Source organism: Haliotis rufescens, unplaced genomic scaffold (genome assembly GCF_023055435.1).
Source record: "Haliotis rufescens isolate VD_foot unplaced genomic scaffold, xgHalRufe1.0.p SCAF_8, whole genome shotgun sequence".
Classification (NCBI taxonomy): domain Eukaryota; kingdom Metazoa; phylum Mollusca; class Gastropoda; order Lepetellida; family Haliotidae; genus Haliotis; species Haliotis rufescens.
The window spans coordinates 25889150-25910070 of record NW_025964372.1 but is presented as its reverse complement, the minus strand read 5'-3'; the positions used below and the strand labels follow the sequence as shown (position 1 = coordinate 25910070).

At 40.7% G+C, this 20921-nt stretch overlaps 1 protein-coding gene across 2 annotated transcripts in view; it reads left to right on the top strand.

Moving 5' to 3' along the window:
- The window catches only part of LOC124118239 (E3 ubiquitin-protein ligase UBR4-like), a 162616-nt gene extending 143148 nt beyond the window's left edge, over nt 1–19468 (top strand). For both annotated transcript variants that reach the window (XM_048389192.1, XM_048389193.1), the window contains 4 exons: nt 1395–1534; nt 2361–2460; nt 15516–15675; nt 17458–19468. In XM_048389192.1, coding sequence (XP_048245149.1) covers nt 1395–1534; nt 2361–2460; nt 15516–15675; nt 17458–17522 — 465 coding nt within the window. In that variant the 3' untranslated portion in view covers nt 17523–19468. The remainder of the gene's footprint in view (nt 1–1394; nt 1535–2360; nt 2461–15515; nt 15676–17457) is intronic.
- Nucleotides 19469–20921: the final 1453 nt, after the last annotated feature.

Sequence of the window (20921 nt, the reverse complement as noted above, 5' to 3'; positions counted from 1 at the left end):
GGTGTGCCACTGAAGGATTCTTCTCTTGCTGCTGAAACTGTGTGTTTGTGTTCATTACATGGATGTCTGTTGCCTGATTCCTATTACCTACATCACTTTGAAGTATTACTCTCTCACTGTTGAAACCCATCTCACTCGCTGTTGTCGCAGTGTTAAACCCCACCCACTCACTCATTGTTGAAGCAGTTTTAAACCCCCACCCACTCACTTACTGTTGAAGCAGGATTAAACCCCATTCACTCACTGTTGAAGCAGTGTTAAACCCCACCCACTCACTCACTGTTGAAGCAGTGTTAAACCCCACCCACTCACTCACTGTTGAAGCAGTGTTAAACCCCACCCACTCACTGTTGAAGCAGGATTAAACCCCATTCACTCACTGTTGAAGCAGTGTTAAACCCCACCCACTCACTCATTGTTGAAGCAGAGTTAAACCCCACCCACTCACTCACTGTTGAAGCAGTGTTAAACCCCACCCACTCACTCACTGTTGAAGCAGTGTTAAACCCCACCCACTCACTCACTGTTGAAGCAGTGTTAAACCCCACCCACTCACTTACTGTTGAAGCAGTGTTAAACCCCACCCACTCACTCACTGTTGAAGCAGAGTTAAACCCCACCCACTCACTCACTGTTGAAGCAGTGTTAAACCCCACCCACTCACTGTTGAAGCATGATTAAACCCCATCCACTCACTGTTGAAGCAGTGTTAAACCCCACCCACTCACTTACTGTTAAAGCAGTGTTAAACCCCACCCACTCACTGACTGTTGAAGCAGTGTTAACCCCACCCACTCACTTACTGTTAAAGCAGTGTTAAACCCCACCCACTCACTCACTGTTGAAGCAGTGTTAAACCCCACCCACTCACTTACTGTTGAAGCAGGATTAAACCCCACCCACTCACTGTTGAAGCATGATTAAACCCCACCCACTCACTCACTGTTGAAGCAGTGTTAAACCCCACCCACTCACTGTTGAAGCATGATTAAACCCCACCCACTCACTCACTGTTGAAGCAGTGTTAAACCCCACCCACTCACTTACTGTTGAAGCAGTGTTAAACCCCACCCACTCACTCACTGTTGAAGCAGTGTTAAACCCCACCCACTCACTTACTGTTGAAGCAGTGTTAAAGCCCACCCACTCACTCACTGTTGAAGCAGTGTTAAACCCCACCCACTCACTGTTGTCGCAGTGTTAAACCCCACCCACTCACTCACTGTTGAAGCAGTGTTAAACCCCACCCACTCACTCACTGTTGAAGCAGTGTTAAACCCCACCCACTCACTGTTGAAGCAGGATTAAACCCCACCCACTCACTTACTGTTGAAGCAGTGTTAAACCCCACCCACTCACTGACTCCTTGACTGACTGGCATCTACTGTGTGCAGGCCGAGGGTCCACTGTACTACCCTGTCCTGTCCATCCTGGTGCACTCCCCGGAGAAGTGGCAGCAGCACCGTGTCAAGTACCTCAAGAGGCTGCTGGTGCTAGCCCATGTCAGGAGTGTCTGTCAGGTCGGCGCCAAGACGTAAGTACCAACATCTGTCAGCTCAGATACTAAAACAGTTGATTTGATTAGATACAGATCAGATAGTCTCTTTTCTGTCGGGAAATCCCATCTTTGGTGTGATTAGGTTAAGAACTTTGTAGTCTGGATTCTGTTTGTCTGGAAATTTGTCTTCGGTGTGATTAGATGAAGAACTTTGTAGTCTGGATTCTGTTTGTCTGGAAATTCGTCTTCGGTGTGATTAGATGAAGAACTTAGTCTGGATTCTGTTTGTCTGGAAATTCATCTTCGGTGTGATTAGATGAAGAACTTAGTCTGGATTCTGTTTGTCTGGAAATTCCATCTTCGGTGTGATTAGATGAAGAACTTAGTCTGGATTCTGTTTGTATGGATATTCCATCTTCGGTGTGATTAGATTAAGACTTCCTTAGTCTAGATTCTGTTTGTCTGGAAATTCAATCTTTGGTGTGATTAGATTAAGAATTTCTTAGACTGGATTCTCTTTCTCTGGAAATTTCATCTTCGACAGGATTAGGAGCTTCTTAGTCTGGAAACCTCATCTTCAGAGTGATTGAATTAAGAACTTACTCATATCAAGTATTCTGGGTTAGAATAGGACCCCAGTAACCTATGTCTATCATTGCAATGTCACAAAATGGATCTGGTGGTTAAACAAACTGATTTCAGGGTCATATTCCAAATGGATGGAACATTGCTCATAATATCACTCACTAAAGTGTCTCCTGTTGTGATATTGCTGAAATACTGCTGACCTTGGTTTAAAACCACATTCATCATTCGTGTTTTGATTTCCGGAACTGGGGTAACCCTGTGTTCAATGTTCCAGTGTGCCAGTCAATGACAAGACTCCCAAGGAATACTCGGTGTATAAGAATGTCCTCATCTTCTTCGGCTTCCTCTGCAGTTTCTATGACAAGATCCTTAAGGTAAGACTTGACCTCCATCAGGCATTCATTGTTTTATTACTTTGTATACCCATCTGCCAACCCCATAATTCTCCAGAGTGAAGTAAAATGTGAACATCCTTGCCACAGAATCTGTTAACAAATTTCAGTAATGAAAAAAAATATTTGAGAAGAAAATTATTTCAAAGATTCGTTATTGTTGGTCCAGGGTGTTTATCATAATGGAAGAGCTTACTAATACACTGGTTTTGAACAAAGACTGGTCAGCTCGGAGTTGGTTTAATGTGTCTGAGTTGGGTATTCATGTTAAGATGTGGCATGGTATATCAGTGGGCTAGCACTATAAAACTGGCATTCGTCCGGACTAGTACAAGTAAACCCCCCTTCCACATACATGCACACACACACACACACACAGGTGCATCACTATATATGTGCAATAATCTTAAACACAGCGACATGAGACCCAGTTGAGACTTACCTCACAAATGCATTACCTATGAAGTTGATGTTTACTTGTGCAAGGGGCAATGGTGGCCCAATGGCCTAAGGCCTCACAGCTTATACAGGATCCACTGTAGTGGTTCAAGTCCTAGCTTAACCTAGATTATGTCTCTTGTTTTGTTTGCACCATACCCATGCTCATTCCCACCAAAATGAGAAATGTCTACAACATGAAGCTTTCAGGATTTCCTCCCACACTTAGGTGAGGCCATAAACCTCTCTCTCACTCGCTCCCTCGCTCGCTACTGTTGAAGCAGTATTAAACCCCACCCACTCAGTCACTGTTGAAGCAGGGTTAAACTCCACTCACTCACTGTTGAAGCAGGGTTAAACCCCACTCACTCACTGTTGAAGCAGGGTTAAACCCCACTCACTCACTGTTGAAGCAGGATTAAACCCCACTCACTCACTGTTGAAGCAGGGTTAAAGCCCACTCACTCACTGTTGAAGCAGGATTAAACCCCACTCACTGTTGAAGCAGGGTTAAACCCCACTCCTCACTGTTGAAGCAGGGTTTAACCCCCTCTCACTCACTCACTCACTGTGTCTACAACATGCAGCACTTCAGGATTTCCTCCCACAGTTAGTTGAGGCCATAAGCCTCTCTCTCACTCACTCACTCACTCACTCACTCACCCAAACACCCACCAGCCCACCCACCCACTCACTCACTCACCCACCCACCCATGTATGTACCTGGTATAGGTTTACCACCATGGGGGTTCTGGGTAAGAATTTTATCCCAGCAACCTTTACTTGTAAGACGCGACTACAAATATCTAATGGTCTGGTTGACATGGTTGATTGTGAGTCACCATACCCCAATGCTGTGAAATGTTGCTCAGGATATCAATCACTGGTTTATCTGGCTCCGACTCCATTATGTACAGGATGTCGTCACAACGCTGGAATTTCAGACTGTCGTCAAACAAATATTGTTACCAATTCCATGGTACTCATTTTCCATTTTCATAAGTGAGTTAAATTCTTGTGCAATATTATGTGAAGTGCCAGTAATATCACTTTCCGTATTCGACTTAATAAGTGCCCCTCTCTAATAAGCGCCCACAGCGATATTTGCTAATATATTGGCTAGTGAACAATCCCAATTAGCGCCCCTTCCGATTGTTCAATGTACACAAGACTTTTTTATTCCTGTATATAATTGTGTTATATGCATCCTTAATTATGGGAAATTAAATTCTGGAAAAATAAATCTGTCGTATTGAACATTTCAGGCTGTCAGCATAAACCACGAAATTTACGATCTTTCAACTCTGTTGTTTTTCACCAAAATAATATTCTAATAAGAGTCCCCTATTTCTACTTTAGAGAGCGCCCTGGGCGATTATTATGTTGAATACAGTATATCTCAAGGCTACAAACTAACAGAAGTACATGTATAAAACCACAGTACCTGCTCTTCATTGGCCTAAATACTTCAATTTATTCATGTGTAACAGTGTACCTACTGGACAGAAAAAGCTATTTATGAAAAAAAACATTGAAAAAATCAATAACTGCACAGTGAGTTAAAAGTCAAAGAGCTCTGTATGATCTAAGCAACGTTCATGGATACAGTATTTAAACTTCATTCCAAGCTTGACAGGCTATGTAGTATTTTCATGTACACCTTTGTCTCTATTGACATGACTAGTCAGTGAATAGCCTGAGAAATACTTCTGTCTTAATATTAAAAATGTTGATTTGATTTATCTGAGACCTTTGTTTTTTCAATGAGTAAAGAATGAGTAATATTGTACACAGAGTTATCTGAAAATCTCCTCCCATGTTTTAGGGACGTCGTGTTCACCATGGCAGGTCCTGTGTAATCATGGGCTGTATTCTGAGTCATACATGCTTCATATCATCACCATATTAAGCTGTCACCTGAGTTAGTGAGTTGGGATTATGGCCGCTTTGAACAATATTTTATGATATGGCATGACAGCTTAATGTTGAAGGAAATACAAAGTTATGATACGTGTTAGATATCATCTCTTTGCTGATGATGACAAGCATCGGTTAGGTGCTGAAAGGCAAAAGATCATAACTAAAGATTTGAACCCTTGATGAGCAGATCCTGACCCAGCTAAGGGACACAACTCAGCTTGTTGTGATAACTTAGACCTGTGGAAAATCGATGGTCCTACTTCTCACCTGATTAATATTATATGAAGTTCAAGGTTTGAGACAAACTGATTTTCGATATCAGACTTTTAGAAATATCAGGTGTTCATGAAAAGGTGAGCGTGTCCTGTCCCATTGGTGGCACCCATCACACACACATGCAAAGGCATGTCAATTGTTCACCTGAAAAAAAACAGGAACATATGGTACAAGTCAAAATGGGAAATTGCATCAGACATCATTTTTGTCACTGTTGCGTCAAATTAGGAAATGTCCTGCACATGTCTACCATGAAATGTTTTGAAAGCTTTACTGAGGCACCTGCATCACTTTGGGGTATCCTCCCACATCAAGCTGGCATGAGTTGCTATAGCTGGAATACTGTTTAAAGCGGACCAGATCACTAACACACTCCTTTTGGAGTGTCAATGTATGTGTTATTTGATTGAAAATGACATAAGCAAATTGTTTAGCCCTGTAAAAAATACATCAGATTGTATATACTTTAATCTGTTTTGTTGCTTGCATAAAGAGAAATTGTTTTAAAACTAGTTTTTTTAATCCTATGTAAGTAACAGGGTTAAAAATGTAACGCGCATCAAAGACTTTAAGAGTCTATGTAATCGGTAGTTCTTCATGGCTACAAAGTTACAAAATCGTTAAGTCTTGAGAAGCTCTGTTCTAAACGTGTACACTGAAGGTTGAAAGAGTTGATCTCTGATAGGGGCTAACACACCAGAGCCCGGGCTGTGTATGAAGTGAAATGCTAAGGCTGCTACAAATGATATCTAATCACTGTGTACTTTGGTGATCCGTGTTTACACATTCTGGGGTAAACATCGCACTTGCTTAAGCTACAAGTTTACTGGGACAAATATCATCTACATGGAAACTTTGGACAGTGAGAGGCTCGCCAGGTATCCCCAGCCTTGACCACTCGGCTATCTGATAGGGCCACGACATCCGGAGATGGGATTGGAATGAACTCGGACATCCTGCTCATGTAGTCTTGCCGGCTTTTGGTGCTGCGTCAGTAAAGCTTGATTTCTTGCCAAGATAAATTTGAGATCATAGTCAGGGAGGTTTAATGCTGTGTTCAGTAGAGCTGAGCCCTCGCCAGGATAAATCTAAGATGCTTGTCTGGAAGGTTTGTTTCTGGGATAAATCTAAGATGTTAGTCTTGGGGGCTTGATGCTGTGTTCAGTAGAGCTGAGTCCTTGCTAGGATAAATCTAAGATGCTTGTCTGGAAGGTTTGTTTCTGGGATAAATCTAAGATGTTAGTCTTGGGGGCTTGATGCTGTGTTCAGTAGAGCTGAGTCCTTGCTAGGATAAATCTAAGATGCTTGTCTGGAAGGTTTGTTTCTGGGATAAATCTAAGATGTTAGTCTTGGGGGCTTGATGCTGTGTTCAGTAGAGCTGAGTCCTTGCTAGGATAAATCTAAGATGTTAGTCTTGGGGGTTTGATGCTGTGTTCAGTAGAGATTATTGCTACTAATGGCATAAAGCCATACTCACTCTTCTAAAAATCATTTTTGCTCACAGGAATTTAAAATGATTTGAAAAAAGTTACAAATCTAAACTTGAAAACAATCAATGGAATTTTTGTCATTTGAATAAACATAGGCATGTTTTCTTTGCAGGGTCAAAAATGTGACCCACGACAATATTAAATCATGTTTGGGAATTTCACAGTCTGGTTAAAACAAATATCTCCTCATGTCTATCAGGGCTGATGTCTTACCACTACTCCTATGTCTTCTCAATGTTTATATAAGGTGCTTTGTGTTGATCAAAGCTGATGTATGTTGTCATTGTGAGCTGAATGATGGCATTTTGGGGGATCACTCGGACTGAGACAGAAACAATGCAGTACCAGTGTATTTAAAAAAATGTACAGCCTTGATTGATATCCCTGAAATTGTTTGGCATTTACAATTGATAACATTAAAATGAATACATCCAAAACAATGTACAACCTCTTTTTGATTGATAATGCTGACTGTCATTGTTTGGCATTTAGAATTGATAATATTAATTATATTTTCAGTATTGTATTCCAGGAAGCCTTTTCTCCTCTTCTGTAACAAGACCACACCAATATTGTTTATTGTTTTTCTGTAGTTTTTAGGTTAATATCTCAAGAAGCAGGAGGAGGGGGGAACAAAATTAAACGATGGAGTCATAGTTTATTTGAGGTTACTTTCCCCAATAACAAAATAACTTGAAATAAAAATAGATCCTTGACACATTGTTTTGCAAAATGCAAACAAAAAGGTGTTTAAAAATCATATTTTCTATATTATTCCATCTATTTTCATTATTCAATTTATGTTCCGGCTCTTTCACAAAACAAGAAAGAATAGGTCTGGACTAATTTATTATTTCACATTGCATACCTAAATCAATGATAAGATGTGAACGTGAAAACGTTTTGTTATGTATACTTTAAGATCTTTATATGAATGAACTTTTGAAGTTGTACAAACACTGGAAGAGTTATGGTGTTCTTGTCACACCCAAGATAAACTGTGGGAAGCCCATTGGTGGTAGAGGGTCTGGGGGAGGAGGGTCAGGATGTGGTAAGATGCATCGGGCCCTCAGTCAGTCGGCAGTAAGAATTCTACTTCATCCAATCAGCCGTATCATTTCCTCTAATGCTGGGGGGCACGGGCGGCCCAGTCGTCTAAGGCCCCGCGATTCACTGTGCAGTGTTGCGTCCCTTGGGCACGCCAGAAACCTATGATTGTGGGTTCGAATTCCGGTTCGCCCCGATTATGTTTTTAGGTTTGTCAGCACCATACCCGTGGTCGGGGGTTTCACCAAAGTGGTAAATGTCCGAGACCTGCATTACTTCGGGCTTTCCTACATTAAGCTGACATGCCGCGATATAACTGGAATACTGTTAAAAGCGGCGTTAAACCCAACTCACTCACTCACTCACTCACTCACTCACTCACTCACTCACTCACTCTAATGCTGCTATCATTTTAGTGCATAGACTGTTTTACAAATCAGCTTCCATCATCAACCGCTTTCTTAAATTCTTCAATCAACTTCCATCAACCACTGTCTTAACTTATTAATAACAATATATTGGAAAACATTTTTTAGACTAAGAACAAGTCTATTTTGGGTAGGTTGTTTTTCACCTTAAGTATTTTTTTATTTTGTGTTCAACTTGACTATGAAATTTCGATTACCGTATTTGACCGCAGATAAGCCTACCCCCTAGATAAGCCGAGGTATTAACTTGACCATTGAAAAATGAAAGAACATGATATGAAAGTAGATAAGCTGAACCAGGAAGTGAAAGGCAACGACACACCGCGAAGTCGGACTGCAAGACTGTGCCGGTACTTGCAGATATTCAATAATATAAGATGAAAAACGTTGTAATTATATTGAAAAAGTCATTATAATTTCTAATAAAGATTTAACAAACCAATCATCCACTCCTCTAATGTGGGAAGCTGTTTCTGTTGTCATTTTTTAACTTCATAATGATCGTTATGTTGCCATCAACAAAGAAGAGCCATTTTGTGAATAGGTGTATATAGAATTATGAACCCGTGAGAAAATGTCTCAGCTAGAACGACGACTCGCAGTTTGAATGCAGCATCGGAAAATGGCATTTTCGTTCCAAACTCATGATGAGAATGTCAGTCAGTAAAATATACCAGATGTTAATTTTGAATCTGATTATTCCCTGGTAGGGGTGCTGTTATGCCCGTCTGTGAAACCCACTAGGGCCTCATGTTTTGATGAAAGCCGTCACAGACAGGTAGATAGCAGAGACGACCGTCAGGCAATATACCATCAGGAAAGTAATCAGTTGATAAAATTGCTGCAACTGGCTTTGTGGGATTATAGGAAACAACTGAGCAGGGGACAGTAATGTATGTTTACTGCCTATAAATCGGCGGAGTGACTGGTTCAGCGCGAGTCTACATGGGTTTGTACTGGATGTCACTGGGCAAGGATCCTTTTGTCTTTGGGGTCCGACTGTGTGATTTTAGTTGGGGTGGCCTGGGATTGTGTTTGGAGATTGGAGATTGGAGATTGTTTCAGCTACATCGACCAACCCAGATATTTTTGTAATTAAAATTAGAGCCTTTTTTTTCAATAATGTATTATTTGTGGCAGACAATGTCTTTGTTTTCCAACAGTCGTAATTATTTATTTCATGCCTTTTCTTGGACGATGTATTTTTTTTTCAAATATCAAATGGTTGGTCCGTTATATGGGCAACATACATCGGTTGGTCTGTAATCTGTGTGGGATTCATAAATGTGTCAGGAGTTCTGTAAAGTGGACTGGGTGGGTAGGCCTCTTGGTGGAGTGGACCCTCTTGGGAATTCTGGGTTAGAATAATAGCCCAGTGACATGTCCTGGTAAGACCGCCTCCGTGGTCTAGTGGTAGAGCGTCCGCCCGGAGAGCTGAAGGTCCGGGGTTCGATCCCCGGTCGCGTCATACCCAAAGACGTTAAAAGATGGTACTTGTTGTTACCTTGTCTGGCACTCGGCATTAAGGGGCTAAAATAAGGACTGGTCGGCTGGGTGGGGTATTCATGTTAAACTGTGGCATGGTTTCTCAGTGAACTAGCACTATAAATCGGCATCAGTCCGGACTAGTACAAGCAGCCACACAAACACACACACGTACATGCACGTCGCTATATAAGTGCAATAATCTTGGACACAACGTTAAACCCCATTTAACCTCACCTCACCTCACCTCACCTCACCTCACCTTCTGGTAAGATCTGACTGACTACATTGAATTGTTTCTGCTTGGTTCTGATTAGGTCTGATTGTTGATTGGGTGTCTTCCTGCCCAAGAGGTGTACATCAATGCTCAAGTTTTCAGTCACTGGTTTGGTTCATACAAGCTGCTGTGATAGGCTGGGTTATTGCTGACTGTCGTGTTAAACAATATTCACTCCTTCGCTCTGTGGGGATTTCATGGAAGAATATGTGTGAAGTTATTTCCCATGTTTATCATAAGATGATATTGAATTGGGATGGGTGGACATTTCAGCTGCTGAAGAGAGATAGTACTTCATGAATTGTTGCCTGCCAGGGAAGGCCATGTCACAGCTATATTAGTGTGGTTTGGTCTTCACACTGTCAATCACTTGTTTGCCTGACCTTCACCTAGCCCCTAGTGACCTTCAGTGGGATTTGTCCAGTACACTCACTCTCTAACAACCATGTGGATTTACTCACAAATTGACTCACGCCTCACCCACTCACCCACTCACCAACCACACCAACTCACCAACTCACCTACTCACCCAATCACCCACTCACCCCTGCACACATCCTCTTCATCAATCCAAACATACATCCATCCATTCACTCGCTCACCCTTCTACCCACTCACCCACCCACTCACCAACTCACCCAATCACCAACTCACCAACTCACCCAATCACCCACTCACCCCTGCACACATCCTCTTCATCAATCCAAACATGCATCCATCCATTCACTCGCTCACCCTTCTACCCACTCACTCACCAACTCACCCACTCACCCAATCACCCACTCACCCCTGCACGCATCCTCTTCATCAATCCAAACATGCATCTATCCATTCACACACTCACCCTTCTACCCACTCACCTACTCACTAACTCACTCACCCACTCACCAACTCCCCACTCATCCACTCACCCACTCACCCCTGCACACATCCTCTTCATCAATCCAAACATGCATCCATCCATTCACTCGCCCACCCTTCTACCCACTCACCCACTCACCCACTCATCCATCCACCCATCACCTCATCACTCATAGACCTACTCACCTGACTACTCAACCACTCACCTACTCACCCATCCAACCATTCACCCACCCACTCATCCACCTACCAACTTATGAATAAATCAATTTGCAAAATATTTCAGGTAAAATCTTTATGAAATTTGAAGTTGAACAAAGCCTGTCAGTATTATATTCATTCTCCCAAACTGGGGTATGTGCAATTAATCCTAAGTCAGAAAAATCCTGAAAGTTGAAACCAAATCCAACAGTCTCATTTGTTCTGCTTTCAACTTACCGTATTCGACGTAATAAGCGCATCGCTCTTATAAGCACCCACAGTGATATTTGCAAATATATTGGCTAGTGAACAATCCCAATTAGCACCTCTTCTGATTGATCAATGTACAAAAGACATTTATTCATGTATAATATATGCACCCTTAATTATGGGCAATTAACTTCTGGAAAAATATATCTGTCGTGTATAATACGCACTTTTCTTTTGTATCATATCAGGTACATAAACCTAGAAATTAACGATCTTTCTGGGTTTTTTCACCAAAATTAAATTCTAATAAGAGCCCCCTATTTCTAATTTTGAGAGCGTCGAAATACAGTAATAATCTGTCAAAATATTTTTAAATAACATTATGACAAGATGAGATTTCGAACACTTCTTTATCACAATGTTTCCTGTTCATATTTCACCAACACCCAACTCTTCAGTTCGTTTTCTCTCCAGTGATGAAGAGAACCTTAATGCTTCTGTCAATCCGTTAAGCCTACATCAGATAAAAACATGTGGTAAGACCAGTGACCTCTCATTAATCTCCAGCAGAAGACACACATTTCCTGCCCTGGCTCTCGGTCAGTGGATTTAGATGACCGATCGGGGGGGATACCTTTCACCTGAGTTCACTGCTCAACCCCCCCAAATATCTGTCCGTGAAGCGCTCCAGGGGACAGGGGACAGATTATCCGAACACTAATCAGGTAATACTTCTATAATCACGCTCGGTGTTAGCGTACAGACCAACCCAGGCAGTTCATTCTGTCTGTACACACCTGCCGGTCATTAGCAAGGCTGGGTTGTGGATTTGTACTTACAATTGTCGTGGAGGGATTTTCTGGGCTTCTGGTGTATTCGACACTGTGTAGATTGATAGGCCAAGTCCAGTGTGTCATATTTGTGTCGTATGACAACTGAGTTATGATGAACACTTGGTGGAGTACGGCCGTCATTGTCACACCTACGCATTCACTACCGTGTTGGGTTAATCTCATGCAGTCAGACCTCTGTCGGAGATGGGATATGTTCTGCAATGAGAGAAACAGAAAGAAGTTTGTCATTAACGTCATGATTGATAGTCTCCAATAAGCTTTACTTTATCTGTAATGAAACTCTTTCTGTTTTCTGCAACAATATTCGCAAAATTATTTGTCTATTTTTTTTAATGTGATTTAAAGATAAGCAACTTTTCTAATACCCGAACTAATTTGTTCTTGTTATGGAAGTAACCTTAGCTTTAGCACAGTTTAGTTTTATATGTATGTTATAAAGTTCCCTAAAAATATAGATGTGACCCGTGAAAATCCGGGCTAGAATAGGTCTTCAGTAACCCATGCTTGATGTGAAAGGCGACTATGCTTGTAAGAGGCGACTAACAGGATCGGGTGGTCAGGCTCGCTGACTTGGTTGATGCATGTCAAATTGGGAAAAATCATTATTTTGTTCAAAATTGGAATTATAAAAGTTCATATTTTCTTAAATTCAGAGATATTTTGACATGGCATTTAATGCAATAGTATAATACAAAGCATTAAAACCTGTTCGTATTTATTGGTCTTGCTATAAGTGCATGCGGGTTACTTGTACAAAGCTATAAAATTAGTTATTAGTTATTTGTACAAATACATTGTATCATTAATTTTAGTTCCTAACTAAGAACTTTGTTTTGACATTTGGGGCCAAGTATGGGCCCCTGAGCAGGTCTAGGTAAACCACTACATCATGACATCAGTATGGAATTAAGGCAAAGTGTAAAGCTTTCTATAGTTAAAAAGATAAATTTGGAAATTGTTTCAATTGATTTAAGGTTTGTATGTATTTCTCTCAAGGTTTAATTAACCAAACAATCAGCCATAGCATTTATTTGCTACTTAGCTTCCTTGTTAGTTGTTTTCATATTCTTAGGACGCAGGTGGCGCAGTCACCTAAGGCGTCACCATTTATGTGTAGATTTCTGTCCCTTAGTCGTGATAGAAACTATAGATCATGGATTTGAATCCTGGTTCGCCCCGATTATGTTTCTAGGCTTGTCAGCACCATACCTGTGCTGGTGGGTTTCATCGAAGTGGTAAACGTCTGAGACCTGCAGGGGGGCATGGGTGGCCCAGGTGGCCCAGGCATCTAAGGCGCCGCGATTCGCTGTGCAGTGTTGCGTCCCTTAGGCACACCAGAAACCTATGATCGTGGGTTCGAATCCCGGTTCGATTATGTTTCTAGGTTTGTCAGCACCATACCCGTGCTCGTGGGTTTCACCGAAGTGGTAAACATCAGAGACCTGCATCACTTTGGGCTTTCCTCCCACCTCAAGCTGACACACTGTGATATAACTGGAATATTGTTCAAAGCGGCGTGAAACTCAGTTACAAATTATTTCAGCAAGTGCATGCAGACTGTGGAACATTGATTCTTGTTTTCATGTTGAATTCTAGGGGGTTGGAAGACATAATGAAATCATAGCTAGGTAGAACAGCTGCTTGAAATTCAATATACAGCTATTTAATGTGGCATGGGTTTTGGGAAACACTTGTGTTGCTTCCTTTGTGCAAGATGAATGTATGACACACATGGTATTAATATCATTGAATTATTTGCATCATTGTTGGAAGGTCTGTTGTGGTATTTGTCATACATTGTATAAAAAAGAAACGTACAATATCCATTGTATAAAAATCAGTTCCCTTGTATCCATTGTAAGAAGGGAACATCTATGGCGTCAGTTATATAAACATCAGAACTCAGTCATGCTGTAAATGAACCTCCGTGGTTCTGCATCCGTGATGTGAACATGAGTTCAATGACTCTCATTAAATGAAGATCGGTTTCATTGCACTGATTGCAATGAAAATCATTTCTGCATCATCCATTAATTTATTATTTTCTTTTTGAATCCAATATGTGAAGATCAGTTCTGTGGCATCCACTCAAATGAAGATATAGACCTTATTTTACGAGGATTCTTGTATTTTCTGAGCAAGAGCGAGTGTAATACATGGAATCTTACAAGAGTTTCCTAAAATCAGTATGACACACATGCAAGTGTGATAATTTCATTATTACCTATTATTATCCCCTCGGCATACAATGCGGGGGATATAGTCAACGCCTCGTCTGTCCATCCGTCCGTAATCATTTCATTTCCTGAGCAAAACTCAAAAACTGTTCAGTATGATTTTACAAAAAAAGTGGCAGATATATCAAACAGATCCTGAAGTGATGCCCTTTGCTATTTTTGACATTTTTTATCTCGGTATACATTGTATTTAATTTGGACTTAGTCTCAAAAGGGGTTGGATTTCATTTCTGGAGCAAAACTAAAAAAACGTTGACTATTTCTGGATGAAACTTGCTCTGCATATCAGTCTAGTGGTCAACTGGTGCCTTTTGATGATTGGGATTTTGAAAAATTATTTCTTTCTTCACTGAACTGAAGGTACCCAATTGAAGTGGACCAAAAGTGGGTAAAGTAGCCAAACTCCATTTCCAAATTGCACCAGGCCTAGGGGTTATGTCATTTCCTGATGTCTCTTGTTTCTTAATCATCTTGAACTCCCTGTTGTGTTTTCAAATCCTTGTTCCCCTAATTACCGTATTACCAGAAAAAAAATTCAGATAAAATTTTTGCCGATCCTTGCATTAAAATCCTGTAAAGTTATATCATTCGGTGTGTCTTGACCGAAACACCGGTAGATTCAAAGAAAACATGTGTACAGCTGATTGCTGTGTCCAGCTTAGTTTACGAGAACATACACAAGGTAATCTGAATCCCTGGATGTAAAACAATGCCTAGCAGAACAAAAAATACAATTTAAACGGTAAATCAACATGTCTGTTGATTTTTTATCTCAAATTTCGAATGTGTACTGACCAAGTTTCTCATCACCCGTTCATTTACCGGAATTCACTGAAGGGGTAGATCTACAGTGTAAATTTTTTCTGCGCTTGATATTCGATTTATTTTTTTCCAAAATACGGTATGTTTCTAGGTTTGTCTGCTCCATACCAGTACTTGCAGCTTTCACCAAAGTGTTAAATGTATGAGAACTGCATCACTTCATTGTTTACTCCCAAATGGAGCTGACTCGCCGTGATATGACTGGTATACTGTTCAAAGTGGCGCTGAACCCAACTTACTCACCCACTCAAGATCACAAGCCGTGATATGACTGAATTACTGTTGAACCCACTCCCGGGGCGGTTGGGTAGCCTTGTGGTTAAGCGTTCGCTCGTCATGTCGAAGACCCGAGTTCAATTCTCAACATGGGTACCCCAGGGTACACTCTGTGAAGTCCATTTCTAGTGTCCCCCCCGTCTTGATATTGCTGGAATTTTGCTAAAAGCGGCGCAAGACAAAACTCACTGACGAAATCACATCCTCTATTTCAGAAGGTGACCATCAACCCCGACAACTCCTGGAGCAACTCCCTGGCGGAGTACATCCGCAACAATGACAAGCCAGTGCTGGAGGGTTGCGACAAGATCATTCGTCTCTACGAAGGGGAGATGCTACCATGTGAATCCCTGGCCGAGTTCTGTGATGTCATCGGTAAGTGCAACATCAGGGACTGTCTGGTGTAGGATCGTGTGTGGAGTATTTCAGGTTTGTCAGGAGTAATATTAGTGATAGAGATCATTCCTGGATAGCAACACCATACAGAATATAGCACTTTTTGTAATCCTTACCTTACAGTCTTAATGCTTGGATCAGCTAAAACAGAACTCTCTATTCCATCAATGTCTTGAGAATCAACCATATCCCAAGTCTGATGGTGAAAGTTGATAGTTGACAGGGTTTGAAATTCCTTAATATTTGGTTGCCAATGTCACAGTTAAAATCGAAATGGCATGGTTCAAATATATTATCAGTACCTGAAGGGCACTCTTCAGATAAATTTATTTCAGTAAAAATACCTTGCAATATTCCTTATATTAACCATATTTGAACATGACCAACACAGACAATTATGAACATGTGAAATCACTTGATGCATGGTATGATTCACAGAATAGACAGGGGGCGGTCAGGTAGCCTGACGGTAAAGCGTTCGCTCGTCACGCCGAAGACCCGGGTTCGATTCCCGACATGGGTACAATCTGTGAAGCCCATTTCTGGTGTCCCCCGCCGTGATATTGCTGGAATATTGCTAAAAGCGGCGTAAAACCATACTCACTCACTCAGTCACAGAATAGATAGGGGTGTTCAGAAATGAAAAAGGGTATTATCAGTCTCATGGAAAAGGAAAAGGGCAGACTTTCAAAATTACCCGGTACAACTGCTTATTGGCAAGGCTTAGTGACAATCACCAAGTTTGATGATGAAGCATGTATAAATTCCACCTAGCACACTTAAATTCCAAGAAGCACACCTGAACATCTCTTTGCTAAATCTCTGTCCCTGGTGGAGTAGTATTTGGGAGGATGACTAGCTTGCAATCCAAGCTCATCTAGTGTGTTTCCATGAATGAATACCTTCGATTGTAGTCTTGTGCCATGACTTGGGAATGACTGCATTTAATCCTATCAACACCAGTCTAGATGATAATATTCTATAATAGCTAGTCTAGGTTGTCTTTTCCATATTGTTTCAATCATCATTTGATTTGATTTGATTTGTTTTTAAAGAAAGTTTTGTGTAATAAAATATTTTTCATAGACTATATGTTGGTCTACCTGTACTCATTCACCACAAAATTAATGCTGTTGTCGTTGATATTATTATTATTGATTTAATTTTTTTGTTATATTTTGAATTTTTATTTTTATTTTTAACTGTTAATCATATCTGTCCCCAATTTGGACTCTACAATGTAGGCATGTTCCACCTAGACCACGTTCGTGGTCTAGTAGATCGAGTGGCTGCCTGGAGAGCGAAAGGACAGTAGCTTGATCCACGGCCACATCTTACCAATAAATAGTACTGGTAAAAGATTTCCCTGCCTGATTCTCGGCATTAAAGGGGCCAAAACAAGGAGTGCTTGGCTCGGAGTCAGTATACTTTGTCTGAATGGGGGTATCCATGTTAATGTTATAAGTGCAATAATCTTGAACAAGATGTTAAACCCCATTTCACTTCACTACATGTTCGGGGCGGTCGGGTAGCCTAGTGGTTAAAGCGTTCGCTCATCACGCCGAAGACCAGGGTTTGATTCCCGACATGGGTACAATGTGTGAAGCCCATTTCTGGTGTCCCCCGCTGTGATATTGCTGGAATATTGCTAAAAGCGGCGTAAAACCATACTCTCTCTCACTCACTCACTCACTCACTCACTCACTCACTCACTCACTTCACTGCATGTTCCATCTACTCACTGATGCTGTTTTTGTGCAGGGATGCTTGAAGAGGTCCCTAACCCAGAGGAATTTCAGAAGGAGCTCCTGGCTGCCCTACCTTGAACCCAGTCGCTGAAGTTGTCACCGATGCAGCCTGTGGCGCTGTTGTAGCTCCTGCTGCTGCTGCTGCTGCGTGTCATTCACTGTGATGTCAGCAAGCTTTTTTCTCTATTGTCACCTTCAGAGATGTTTCCTCCAAGTTAATGCTTCTGGTCCACTTTGCCAGCAATACATGTTTGAGTGCACCTGTGTTCTACTTCATATTCCAGACTCAACACTGTTTTAGTCTTCATGATAAGTAAGTTTGAGGTGATATACTTTGAGTGATTTGTTGATCTAAATTAAATGATAAAATGTTTTCCAATATTTATCATGCTTTCTGTGGAAGTTTGGGACAATTATTCACTTTTCAACATTTTGAATGTTTTCACACTTCATGGATGGATTTTTACTGAAGTGAATTTGCTTGACACATGTTTAAATTTGATGTTTCATAAATTTTCATAAGAATTTAATGGACAAAATTGGAGTTACTGAGCAAATTACTTAGGGAACTGTCATGATCTAGTGGTATGTGAGAAATCTTGTCAAGCATTCTCTGAAGGGCATTGTTGGTCCGTCTTCATAATCCCACTGCACAATGGTGATAGTTCTTCCCAGGCCACAATTTTTTGTATGTTACGTTTACGAATTTGAGTAAATCATTAAGCTTGAGTAGATCGAAAATTAAAAAATTGGTGACTGTTAAACAGGAAAAAATAAATGCTCATCCGTTAAAGTGCAAGATTTTCAGTGTATTTACAGTAGGTTAAACATATATGACATGCGTCACAGAAGATTTGTTACAGTGACCTGAGACTAAGACTGCTCTATATTATCAGAAAATAGTGCAATGCACTTTTCAAACAATACGTATTGCTATATCTTTACTGTGTCCTGGTATATTGGGTAAAAAAAGAAATGTTACAAATTTGGTTATTGTTGGACCCTAAAATCTACACAGAAATTTATTCAAAAATTATGTTTCCCTTCGAAACTGACTGACATAACGGCGGAAATGCAAAGTGATTTTTTCCCCACTTTGTTATCTCCCCTCATCCATGACTACAAAATGGCGGCGACTGACAATGCTGACTTTGGCATTGTGATATTTACTTTAGCTTGAAGAAAATAGGATCTGTAGGTACCATCAGTGTCATTCACTATCAAACACTCTAGCTCTCAATATATCACAATACGAATACTGATACATGTATCGCAATATAAATGTTTTGCCAGTACGCCCTACCTGAGACTATAAACAAAGCATTTGATAAGTATTGGTTGAAAAGTAACTTTTGGTTACATTTTTGTAGTTGCATCATTTTATTTTTATAGTACTAATTGATAGAGCAGTCTATAAAACCAATTAAAACTATTTTATTCTTTTTTTTTGAATGTCGCTTTCGGCTTTCATCAGTCTATTCCGTAACCGAATAATAAAAAAATGTGGCCTTGTATCAATGTGAATGATCTACTCCATCATATGACCGTGCTTACAGTACCACAACAGTCACCTGTATTGCTCCTTGTGCTTAATCGTCTGTCGTTTTTTGCCGTTGTTTTTATTAAGGATAGATCAGTTTAAATCCCTTTATTCACATTTTCTTGGCCATAAATTCGAGATTAATTTTCTAAAACAAAAACATGGAAATGCAACTTTTAAACAAGACCCAATCAACAGCATTTTTGTATTTGGTAATTTTGTGAAAGATATACATGGTTTGTCTGTCAATCTAGAAAACAAACTGATCTATTTTTAAATTAACTTTTAAAATAAAAACAAAATGAGAACACTTTGAAAACTCTCCAAAGTCCCAAATTAATTTTTTTTTTTTAAAGAAATATTTTGATAAGTTATGTCATTGCATAAGAATATTAGTAGTTAACGACAAACACTTAATTATTTATGTGAACTCAGACTTGATGTGATACAATGTTGCTACGTAATAAATGCTTATGAAGAAATATTTCACTTGTTTTGTGCTTTTTGAGCTTCCATGGCTGTCTGTTCGTTTAAGGGGCGGTCGGGTAGCCTAGTGGTTAAAGCGTTCGCTCGTCAAGCCGAAGACCCGGGTTTGATTCCCGACATGGGTACAATGTGTGAAGCCAAATTCTGGTGTACCCGCCGTGCTATTGTTTGAATATTGCTAAAAGCATCATAAAACCATACTCACTCACTCACTGTTCGATTAATTCCCTGGACTACTGAGGAATCACAACATCACTGCTTCTGACCAGTCAATGCAGGACATCAAGATACGTTGATATTCCATTAAACAATTCACTGAGTCTCCCCGATACATTAAGTCGCCTCTCACATCACAATCAACCCTGTTGACTTCAAGCTACTGTGGGGGGCACGGGTGGCCCAGTTGTCTAAGGCGCCGCGATTCTCTGTGCAGTGTTGCGTCCCTTGGATACGCCAGAAACCTATGATTGTGGTTTCTAATCCCTGTTCACCTCAATTATGTTTCTAGGTTTGTCAGCACCGTACCCGTGTTGTGGGTTTCACCAAAGTGGTAAACGTCTAAGACCTGCATCACTTGGGGCTTTCCTCCCACATTAAGCTGACACGCTGTGATATAACTGGAATACTGTTAAAAGCGGCGTTAAACCCAACTCACTCACTCAAGTTACTGTACTCAGAGACTGGTGGTGGTCACAAGTTAGATCTAACTTTTAGACACAAATATTTCACCAAAATAATAATTTGTAATGTGTGAACTCCCAGTGATAAATTTGTTACATGTGTCAACAGCAGGATATACAGAATTTTATGCACTTAGGGGTAACTTTTTTTAACACCCTTCAACCATCATTCTAGTGTACAAGCCAAGTCAGATTCTGTACATCCCTCTCCATGGTCGAGTGGATTGAGTGTCTGTCCGAAGTGCAGGTCGGTGGTCAAATGTTCCCCGAAATAATTTGTAATGTATGAACTCTCAATGACAAATTTGTTACACGTGTCAATAGCGGGATATTGATGTGAAGGAGTCCCTGTGCTTAACCGTCACTCTTGTCAAATCCTGTACAGGAGTCAATCACTGCGGACAAGTGGACTGAGTGTTTGTGCCCAGCCACATCTAAGTCAAAGACGTTAAAAGATGGTATTTGCTGTTACCCTGCCTGGCGGTCACCTCAGAATCAGTATACTTCGTCTGAGTGTGAGTGAGTTTGATTTTATGCCGCTTTTAGCAATATTCCAGCAGTATCACGGATGGGGACACCAGAAATGGGCTTCTCACATTGTACCCATGTCGGGAATCGAAACCGGGTTTTCTTCGTGACGCGAGAACGCTTTAACCACTAGGCTACCCCACCTCCCAATACTGTGTCTGAGTTGGGTATGCATTATAAACTGTGGCGTGGCGTCTCCTTGGGCTAGGACTATAAAACCGTCATTCTTCCTGACTAGTACAA